The sequence below is a fragment of the Odontomachus brunneus genome, unplaced genomic scaffold (genome assembly GCF_010583005.1).
Source record: "Odontomachus brunneus isolate Ranch 3 - 2012 unplaced genomic scaffold, Obru_v1 Obru_scaffold_060, whole genome shotgun sequence".
In the NCBI taxonomy this organism is placed as follows: domain Eukaryota; kingdom Metazoa; phylum Arthropoda; class Insecta; order Hymenoptera; family Formicidae; genus Odontomachus; species Odontomachus brunneus.
The window spans coordinates 1974285-1985510 of record NW_022639510.1 but is presented as its reverse complement, the minus strand read 5'-3'; the positions used below and the strand labels follow the sequence as shown (position 1 = coordinate 1985510).

The window sequence follows — 11226 nt, the reverse complement described above, 5'->3', positions numbered from 1 at the left end:
TATATATATATATATAATATTTATAGTATATATAATATTTATAATATAAACTTATGAGCGAAAGATTTGAAGCAAGTAACATTTACTTGAATACAGTATGCTTTTCTCTGCGTAGAGAGATAGAAACAATAGTAGATAAGCTGATAGTAGACGATAACTAATGTAAAATATAAGCAGCAAGAAACAGCTATATAGTTGAAATTAGTCATCGTGAGCAACGGCTTTTATTTGTCCGCATATCGCGGGCATATAGTGTCCGAAAATAATGCGATAGAAATTTGTAAAGATAATTGGGAAACGCAAGAGAACGCGTCATCTCTCGTCTGTAAATTCCCGTGGCTTGTATATGTTGACGCACAGAGAGAGAGAGCCCTCGGCGATGTGCTTGGCGTCGGTCGATTTGTCGCCGGGACGAGATATATTATTTTAGTATCGGGTTCACACAAAAGGCCCTTCGTGCTGTTTATTTAACTTGAACTTCTTTATCCTTCTTACTTTACCTCTGCGCTTCCTCCCTGCTGTTCCGGATGCCATCCCCGACGCTTCAGAGAGAGAGAGAGAGAGAGAGAGAGAGAAAGAGAGAGAGAGACTATATTCTCCGAGGCAAATTGCACACAATGTGTAAGCATACAATAAAATATTTCGACTGTGCAACAATCAACCCGTGAATGCGAATTAGATCACACGTGAAGGGAAATTTGCGGAAGTCTTAGAAATATCTTTTATTCGACTAGTTGACATGCTTTGGTATTAATTACGATTACAATATTACATGATATTGCATTAATCGAGTATTTGACAAGTCAAGAATTTTTTAGGTCGTTCGACTTCGTGATTTCTTGTCTTCTCTTTTTTCTCTGTATAACAAGGCAAGATTGATATTTTCGTCCATTTTGCTTACTTAGGTTATCTCACTAGACACATATGCATACGGGAATTGCACTTTTTTTATAACAACAATATATAAGAGCGCAAAAGGCGTAAATCGAGACGCAAGCATTCACACATGTGCGTGTATTAATACACCCAACAAACAGTAAGTAACAATTATATAACTGTTAGTTATAATCTCCCACTCAATAATATAACTGTTATATAACGCGTGTGTTATATATAACAGTTATATTGTTGGAAATTATAACTAACAGTTATATAACTGTTACTTGGTGTTTACTGGGCATATATCCCAGTGAAAACATCAACTGTGACAGTAACATTATATCAATATTACAATTTTCCACTCAACAATGCAACTGTTTACACAATATCCGCGTTATATTGCATTTACATTGTTGAGCGGAAAATTACAACATTGATGTTATGTTACTGATTGTTGGTGTTCACTGAGATATCCGCAATATCAATGTATCGTGTCTCATTGTCACATGTGTGTACAAACGTCGGAGTGTCGCGCGTTAAGATTACAAATCAATAAATAGTAAAGGAGTAAGGCACTCTCCGGAATAAATAAGCCGTGGGAACGACGGTCCCGTCGTCGTGGTAGTCGTGTAACTTGGCTGATGGTGCTCGTTCTCATCGTAGATATCGCTCTAGTTGTAATCGCTCGAGTTCCGATCGGATTGTCAGGGGGTTTTCCCTTCTCTTTTTTTCTTCTTCTTCTTAGAAATAAGAGAGCTGTTGCTCCTGACTGTGGCGCGTCGACGCACCCTGATGCCCCGAATGATGGAAGTTTTGTATATCATGAGTTGCCTGCTGTCCTCGATATTGATTACAGCCCGAGGAAGTCGAAGAGGACACACTGCAACTGTTGTTCATCAGCGTCGCGGCGTTGCTGTTTTGTATAGCGAATGGCCACGACTGCAATTGACATGGTGTTATCGTTATTCCCTTCATCGCGATACATATTATTAGCGCTCGGCGGTCGTATAATCGGTTAGATCGATATAACGGTTTTCTTGAGTATTATTAGAGGCAATCGAAGTTTGCTGAATTATTCGTCGAATATTGAGCAGTTTGGGCAAAATTGAATTAGGTATCGTACCCAGCATCGCGTATCGCACTGATTTATGACATCGTCGCATGAAACATCTGTCAATCGCGTTATCAACGCGCGCGTCGCCGTCGACATCACGTCGATCCACGTTGCTTGGGGATTTAGCGTAGAAACTTAGCCCCGAAGATAAAAGTCGTTCTTTGATCTTCACGAGAGAGCTAGGACTCGAGGGAAGGCGGCTATTTCGCGGAGGGGAACGCTTCTCCTTTTTCTCCTTCTTCTCCTTGTTCTTCTTCAAACAACGGAACTAACTTAGAATTAATGGCGGCAAAGGGTGGGTGGAAGGTTTTTCGGGTGATTCGGTCCACCTGGACAGACATAAACAGAGAGTGGATGACTGCGAAGACGGCGCTCGCCTCGCGATTCCGAGTGGATCCACCTGGATCCGGTGTTGTTTTATGCCTTTATGGAATCGTCATCGAGTCAACAATCTGATTGCAGTAGCGCGAAATAGCTCGGGGATCGTTCGAATTTCCAGGGTAGAACGAGATTGTTTTCCTCTTCGTTAATCTCCGTTACATCGAGAGAGAAAAAATATCTAAAAGATAAAAGATATTTACTCCGTGGGTATTAATAACGTTTCAACTTAAATCTAAATTCCTTCATCTAAATGGAATAAACAATTGCTCTCGTGAAAAGTTAAAGTTTCGAGAAAAAGTATGCTTTCTTATTTGACAAATATTTGGTGTATTAGTATAATTAAATATACGTTATTATAGTACCCATCTAATAAGTATTTTTTTAATTCTTAGATACTTATTTCTCTCTCAGTGTAAATCCATCTGTCGCGGAGCGATTTCCGACCTAGTTTTCCCTCGTTAGCGTTATTATCGAGAAATTGTTTAAGAATCCCTCACAAAAATATCCGTAACAAGTTAAGTTTACGGATTTCTTTGTGCGTTGACTTAAGTTTAATTTTACGTATAGGTATAGCCATTGCATTTAGTAGCATTTTGTTAGTACTTAACGTAATATAACATGTTACAGATGTGTTTGTGCGTTGGCTCTAAGATTAGTCGTTGCTATCGACGAATTTTGTCCAAAGTTAGCCGATTGAGTTCACTATCATCCATTGGAGACGGAATTAGGAGTGCGGGAGAGGTCGGTCAGATTTCAGTTAGGTTCAGGTTTTGTAAAAATAGACGTGGACACTCACCAAGGTAAGCGACAAGGACTTGGTGGTCTCAGGATGAGCCTCGCCGTCGTCCCTGAGCACCGCTCGCAGATGGGCGATGTAAGTCGCGGCAAGACGCAACGTGTCAAGCTTGCTCAACTTGGTGTCTGCTGGCACCCAGGGCAAGGTTGTCTTCAATCTGCAGAATGCTTTGCTAAGGACACGCATTCTCGCGCGTTCACGGGCGTTGGCCGCATTCCGCGGCGCTCGACTGTCCATGTCGTCCTTCGCGTACTTCTCTTCCGAGGGATACTCTTCCAACGACGAGGTCGAGGCGCGCCTCTTCCGGGGCATCTTGCCGCGCAGAGTCGGACGAACTTGATCTCGAATGAAGATTCATCAAGCTTAGAGAATGTGTTAACGAACAGTTTCTCCCGAACAACGCCGACAAGTTGCTGCCCGATTTTGACTCGAAGTTAGATCGTTTCGAATTTTCATCTCAATCAACCTTTCTTCGAATCAATTGCCCAGCACGATAGCGCTTCAGATAGCACAGAGAGTTCAAAAAGAATTCAGTCATATGTCACCAATTCTGAATTCAATTTTGGGTGCAAAAAGAATTTTTTTCACTGAACTAAACTTTGAAGAATTCTTTTTGCATCTGAAAATGAACTCAGAATTGGTGACATATGACTGAATTCTTTTTGAATTTTTTTGAATTGTCTGTGTTATCTGGGGTGATATTCGTACTATTAATAGTACCGGTGAATTCAGGCATTTCGTAATTAATTATTCAAGCAACGAAAACTGTCGTCTCTCCTCTTTAGCAGCTTTACGCGGTTACAAGATCCTCGTGTCAATTTTTATGACAGCAGGCAGCTGTAAATATTTTCCTTTCCCTTGAATTAATTTCACGCAAATATGGAAAACTCCGCACATACATATCGAGCAACGGCAAGTATGCAAAGTTATGCTGATATAACGCAAATGCAGGAAAACAGAGATTAGCATTTTAAGCTGCGTTTAACATTAGATAGATACGTTTGACAGGTCTGACCTTTATTCACGTGTGAACTTGATGTATCTCTAACACGAAGATCTTGTAATGAGAAACGAGAAATGCGATACTATACATATAGCATTGCGCGTGATTCCGAGTGAAGAGATAACCGCTGGAAAACGTCTCTTTAAAATGTAGTCTGAGATGAAAACATGCGTTTTTGAAGTCAGCAATCTCAACTGGTATTTAAATCCGCACTTTGTGCACTACTCAAGATTTTCATGCGCGATATTTTGTTTGATCTTAATGCACTTTCATCAAGAGAGAGAGAGATATCACTTGTGACGTAAAATAAGAAATCGAGAGACTGAGAAAAAAGAAAATTGACAAATTCCGGAGAGACAAACGACTGTTGATACAGGCATGACTGTTGACTCGAAAACCGACACTCGACCCTCAATCTCGCGAATTCGAGAGGCAATCGTAAAATTGTTTTTCGCGTAGCGGAATAATATAGATACTACTTCCGAAAATGGCTGCGCAATCAACTCATGTCATCACCGTCTGTGTCACACTCGCGTTTGTCTCTACGCATCCTGGCTGTTCAACGAACGATGCAATTTGCTCGATGTACCTGCTGATCGTGATCGATGATTCCTTTTTGCGAGTGTCTATCGGCGGAACGTCGCGATAGGCCAGGTCTCCGGCGCTAAACTAATTGGTGGTCCAAGTTCTTGAGCGGAGTCGAAGAGAGGACCAAGTGGAGGAACCAGAGCGAACAGAGAGAGAGAGAAAGAGAGAGAGAGAGAGAGAGAGAGAGAGAGAGAGAGAGAAAGAGAGAGAGAGAGGAAAAGAGAGATACATAGTTAAACGAGAGACAAGGAATATTGGTTGGAGGGGTACGAGACTTGGGACGTCCCGAAAACCAGGCGGAGTCTTTAAACATCTGAGCTCTAGCCTCATTCGCCTCATCTTATTTTCCGTGATGCCGCTCTCCAATCGCGCGGATGCTGCGACATTCGTAGCCACCTGGTACATCCTTCCGCTCGCTTCTCTTCCTCTCGATCAGAACGCTTGGAAAGACTTGCCGAGGTCTCGCAATTAAACACTAACTATGACAATCTAATTCCGTACTTTATCATGAGTTCTGTTTTTTTCTATTTACAACCGTATGTTCTCTTCGAGAGAAGCGTCGTCTTTTCTCGACCACGTTCTTTCATCCGAGTAACTGAGCAACTGAGCGAGTTTTTATTTCATTTATTTCAATTTCTCGAGTCTGTCTAAATGACAGGCACAATAAACGCAGCTCCGCGCTTATAATAATCTCAGGTAGAATGGAAAGTCACGATGAAGTCAAAATGACGAGAAAATGATCGAGAAGTGAGTCATTTTTCCGTAACTTCCATATCGTATATATCCATATTTTGACGTCATTATAATTTTCTATTCTGTTTTGAGTAAGATACGAATTTTTCGTGTGATAAGATGACGTAGTCATTTCGATATGCCTCATTTTAAACCATTCTTCTTTTTCCAACTAGCCCTCTGACACATTAGTCGTGTAAGCACACATGTTCCTCCCTACCCTCATTCATTTGCCTACGAAGAAAAGAGTCGGTAGATCTATTAATCCACGTTTCGTCGAAATTAGGATTCGAAATGGATCCTGTAATATGAGGTTTGCGGTGACCCCACTGATCCTACTTAGTGTCTTGAAGAAGGCGTTAAGTTATTGCTCTTCGACAAATCCGTGAAAGATCCGGCAACTCGACACCCACTAATTTTTCCCCGACCACGTGCGCGTCTCGCGATATATATTGATTGAATGAAAAACTGCACTGTAAATCTGTAGCGAGCTATAAGTAACAAGCAGTGTATCTTGTATCGATCTATATCGAGAGAGAGAGAGAGAGAGAGAGAGAGAGAGAGAGAGAGATTTTAAACGAATATAATGTTAAATCATATCTCTTGTTTATCTGACACGTTGATCTAATTAATGATTGCATTTAAGATTAAAATTAATATTAAAATTTAAGGTTAATTGGATAACACGAAAACGCAGTAAACATTTACTCTGCAATTATTCAGGATCGGATTTAAAAATAAATTAAAAAAACGTTGAACCCAAATAGCACAAAGAATTAAAAAAAATTCAATCATATGTCACCAATTCTGAGTTTATTTTTACATGCAAAAAGAATTCTTTTTGTACGTGAAAATAAACTCAGAATTGGTGACATATAATTGAATTTTTTAAAAATTCTCTGTGCTATCTGGGAATATACTACCTGGTAAATACGTATATATGCACCTACGAAACATTTTTGGATAATGTAATAAGTTATAAAATTGATAAAGTATTACAAATAAAATGTCTGGATATTTATATTGAATAAACGAGAACAGCCGGTAAAGCTGCGTTCTGCAAGTACCTCCGAATCCTGTTGGACGGATCATCTAGCAGCAGGCGTTTATTTCCTTGACCTAAACCGTCAAGTAACATAAAATATACTTCTAGATGTGCAACTACACAAACCTGGCCATGTACTTATTTTTTTGATAGGCACTTATTCTGAACTTTCTTTTATCAACAAAAGTGCCTCTAATGTCCACTAATGTTCTTAAACGCCGATTAAATCTTAATCTGAGTTTAAGTTTTTGTCTGAAAACAGTGTTTAAACTCAAGTTAATTGACGTTGGTGTGTGAAAGCGAGCATAAATATGACTCAAACTCGGTTGTAGAATAGTTTAAATAGTTGACATAGTTGAATAGTTTAAATAGTTGACATATTTCTCCTCATCCCTGAAATTTTACACGCCGCGTCCACAAAAATATCTTATGCTACGTGCAGATATTCTACGTCCTCTCTCTTGTCTTTGGTTATTTTACTTGGGCCGCGGTCCGAAAAGCGCTCACAGCACTCACAGTGGTGAGAGCGTAAACACTGTTCTGAAATCATTAGCGCGCTTAAGCACTGCTCATTTCGGAACGCACTCTCTGTGTGCTGCATACGATATCTGAAGAAAGTTAAAGACACTGTGACAAGTCATCGAGTACAGACAAAATAAGAATATTCCACATTTCTTCACATTGCTTTTGATTTCTTTTTTTTTTATTCACTTTTTACCAATTCGATCAAAAAGGTTGCATCTGTAGGAATTACGTTACAGAAAATTAATTACGATAGTTAATAAAATTAATTAAGATAGTTTATGTAACATAAATTTTACTAAAAAGTCTAAGATCATAAATATAACCTCTCACGAAGTGCTTTTTTTTCTTACCTACTGCAGCTTTTTTTTTTATCTCCGATGTTACTTTCAAAATTATTGTTTCTTTTCTATCTTCTAAATATACGGGTAATTCCTCCAAATCTTCTGCAACCATTTTTATTGTAATACACTTACTTCAATCAGCGAAAATATTTACATATGTATGTTGATGTTATACTATTTCCCAGATCGATAGTCACTAAAAAGTTTTGACCAGCCGTGTCCGTTTCTAGCTGATCGTTTTTCATGACTGTTGATTCATCCGGCAAGCGGAAATGTGTCAAAATAGAAGTGACATTTTGACAGCTTGACATTTCATACATACGTATTTTTATCAGAAGTTTATCTGCTCACATGTAACGCGCAATCAGTAGAAGAAGAGTAAGAATGTTAAAAAAGATAAGTAAGAAGTTTTTACTTTATTCGAATAAAGTAGAATGTTTATTAATAACGAATAATTTGAGAGCAAATCGCGTGAAAATATTAAAAGCAGAGACTCTTTGTGTTGTATGTGTGTAAGTTTATTATAATTTTGTATATTAACTTCTTACTTACCTTTTTTAACATTCTTATTCTTCTTCTACTGATTACGCGTGAGCGGATAACCTTCTGATAAAAACACGTATATATGAAACGTCAAGCTGTCAAAATGTCACTTCTATTTTGACACATTCTCGCTTGCCGGATGAATCAACAGTCATGAGAAACAATCAGCTAGAAACGAAACGGCTGGTCAAAACTTTTTAGTGATTATCGATTTGGGGAATAGTATAGCATCAACGCAATTGATTGTACGCCATTTAAAAATTTGCTACTTTTTCCACGCTTGTTACGTCAGTGCTCATGGTGCTTCACCTTCCGACCATGGGCAGCGTGAGCATGAAAACTATGACGTCACCTAACTTCGAATGAACTTGCTTAAACCAATTCGGAACGCGCTAATAGTGCTGTGAGCGCTTTTCGGACCGCGGCCCTAGATTCAGACCTATATTCCTACGTCCATGGATACAAAAAGAGTTCATAATAGTCGTTTTCCAGAAAAGAACGCTATGTTACACAAAGCCATTTTATAGGCTATACATTATCTAAGATATCTTCTGAGATATCAAGTAGCCAATAATATAACTTTGTGTAACATAATGTTCTTTGTTGAAAAACGGCCAATAAAAGCTATAGAAAACATATTAGAGACAGGTGACTTGACTGCGCATGATCACATATATATATTAATGAATTTTTCTTACTCTTTTTTCTATAAATACATCTAAATGTATGCAATAAGAACATAAATGTAAAATGTGTAGCACGATTTGCACCGCTGATGACGTAACAGAGCCAACTTTGCATTGCAGCTCGCTGATTCATAGAAGATGGCGCCCGATGCGCGGTCGTGTATCACGCACCGTGATGCGTGCCAGGCGCATTTGCGAGTCAATCGGAGTGGGAACACTCCGTAAGATATCGTGGTGGTTTCGTTTTTCCAGACACTTCGCAGATCTCTCGGACAATCCGTGTTCCCCTCGCGCACACGCGATCGATTCAGACCCTCGCCGACGATTCATGTGCGCGACGACGAATGCTAGATCCACAGTAGCGTCTCTCGATGTAACGACATTTCCGGAACACAAATCGGCGTCTGCTCGTGGAATATTTGGCACCGACGACTCGTCGTTTAAAAGCACGTAAGTAACGAGTCACTTAAAAAATTGCATTTAATATCGCCGAAAACCGACGAATTTCACTGATTAAGGAGGTTAGCTTTTGTGATATCGACAATACAAAAAATACAACGGTTTGATCGAATTTTTAATCTACTGGACGGTTTTTTCGAAGTCACTTTTATTTTGCATATTGTTTGAATATTTTTGAACAAAGAAACATTGACATTAATCACACACATACACAATTGTAAATATAAGCGTGTAATATTTATTATAAATAATTTTTACAATAAGAATTATTTTTGATTGTTTAATTGAGTGTCAATTATAAAAATGTATATGAGAAAAAACCATATTACATGATCATCTTTGATTTGCAAAGAATACAATTTACAAGATTTTTAAAAATATATGTTATAGTAAAGAACAATGAGTTAAGTGATTATAAATGTATAACATATTTTTATAATAAGTACATGATATATTACTATATCATATATTTCTAGGTGTTTTTTCTATCAAGTTGCATTTAAACATGTCTGAAGAACATCAGTTACCTTCTGATTCTGATGATGATGATGAAGATTATGTTCCTGATGGAGCTGACAGTGATCCAGTTTCAGAAGTAGAATCTGAAGGTGATGTTGAAAGTGGTCCAGAAGATGAAAATGATGAAAATAAAAGAGATATAGGACAAAAAAAAGGTACAAGAAAGTCTACAAAACGAAGAGGTAAGAAGCGTAAGAAAACTTTAGATAACAAGTCAAAGATATCAGAAGAAGAGAATGGAGAGAAGGAAGAATGTGAAGAGAAGAAAAAACTTACTGAAGAAGAAGAGAAAAAGAGAGCAGATTCTCTTTGGGCTGATTTTATGAAAGATACAGGTAAGTCTGTGCATATTATCAATATATTCACAACAGAATATGAAATAGTATAATTACGTAAATTAGTTTCATAATCATCAATATGAGATAACAATTTTTATATGATCACTAAATATAACTAGCCAATTTTAATATGATAATTTAAATGTGCGTTTAATTTAAATGATTAATTTTTATATGATTTCTTGTAGCTGTTGTATCAAAGCCAAAACCGCAAAATACAATCAACAGATCAAAGGAAAGATCTCCGCCGATAGAAAAGCCGAAAATCCAGGAGAAAGTCAAGATAACTAAGGTTTTTGAATTCGCTGGTGAAGAGGTGAAGATCGAGAAAGAGGTTCCAGTCGATTCTGCGGAGGCCAGGTTATCTCTTACTGTGGCCGAAAATTCCATAGAGCCGTCGGAGTCTACTCCTCCCGCGGGAAAAGGCCCCGGAAGGGGACGCGGAAGAGGTGTGAAACGCGCCGGATTAAGCGGGATCTCCTCGGTCCTGGGACAGATCGGCAAAAAGACCAAGATCAGTACACTAGAAAAGTCCAAGCTAGATTGGGACAACTACAAAAAACAAGAAAATATTGAGGAGGAACTTAACACTCATAACAAAGGCAAGGACGGCTATCTGGAACGGCAGGATTTCCTCCAGAGAGCAGACTTGCGGCAGTTCGAGATCGAGAAGCAGCTGCGGAATTCCAGCAGACGCGCCGCGCGGTGAATCCGCGATCGCCCTCGTCCTCATACACGTCTCTTCTTCCGAAACGAGATCCTAGGATGATATCGCGGTAGAAGATATTTACTCCAACTTGCCAAAATTGCGAGCGCGCTTGCTGCACATATTTAGCCTAATTCATTCATTCGAGTTTCGCTACGTTTTGAATAGGGCTTCAATATTCATTCGGATCTGACACTATCTGGACTTCCGATTATTCGGATAGTGGATAAGTATGTGACGCTTCAAATTCGGATTTTCTAAGATATCCGGACAATTGAAGCATCAAATTTGGATCCGAATTGAAGAGCCCGAGCACAAAGATTATCGGAAGTTGTCGCACAAAAATTGACGTTAACATAGGCGATGCGATGAATATAGCTCGTCAATTTTTGTGCCTTTATTTCCGATACAAACTTACATTTACGACTCTGTCAAAAACTGTTACAACAATCTTTGTGCTCAGCCTCGAGATCGTGGCAAAGCCGACCAAATAGACATGTTTGCAGCAACTTAGATTCCACTCGAACATATATATATATATATATATATATATATATATATATATATATAT

General features: G+C 38.7%; 2 protein-coding genes across 2 annotated transcripts; one reads left to right on the top strand and one right to left on the bottom strand.

Annotated features, from left to right (window-relative positions):
* Nucleotides 1–707: 707 nt before the first annotated feature.
* Nucleotides 708–4906, bottom strand: LOC116846095 (transcription factor 21). Its single transcript, XM_032819518.1, has 3 exons — nt 4763–4906; nt 3171–3511; nt 708–1818 (listed from the first exon to the last, which is right to left on the bottom strand). The coding sequence occupies exons 2-3, from the start codon at nt 3480–3482 to the stop codon at nt 1621–1623; spliced, it is 510 nt and encodes a 169-aa protein (XP_032675409.1). The 5' UTR covers nt 3483–3511; nt 4763–4906; the 3' UTR covers nt 708–1620.
* A 3871-nt stretch (nt 4907–8777) lies between these two features.
* LOC116846098 (craniofacial development protein 1) lies at nt 8778–11220 on the top strand. The gene is made up of 3 exons (XM_032819521.1): nt 8778–9083; nt 9569–9946; nt 10138–11220. Exons 2-3 carry the CDS (start codon nt 9598–9600, stop codon nt 10656–10658), a joined length of 870 nt encoding a protein of 289 aa, XP_032675412.1. The 5' UTR covers nt 8778–9083; nt 9569–9597; the 3' UTR covers nt 10659–11220.
* Nucleotides 11221–11226: the final 6 nt, after the last annotated feature.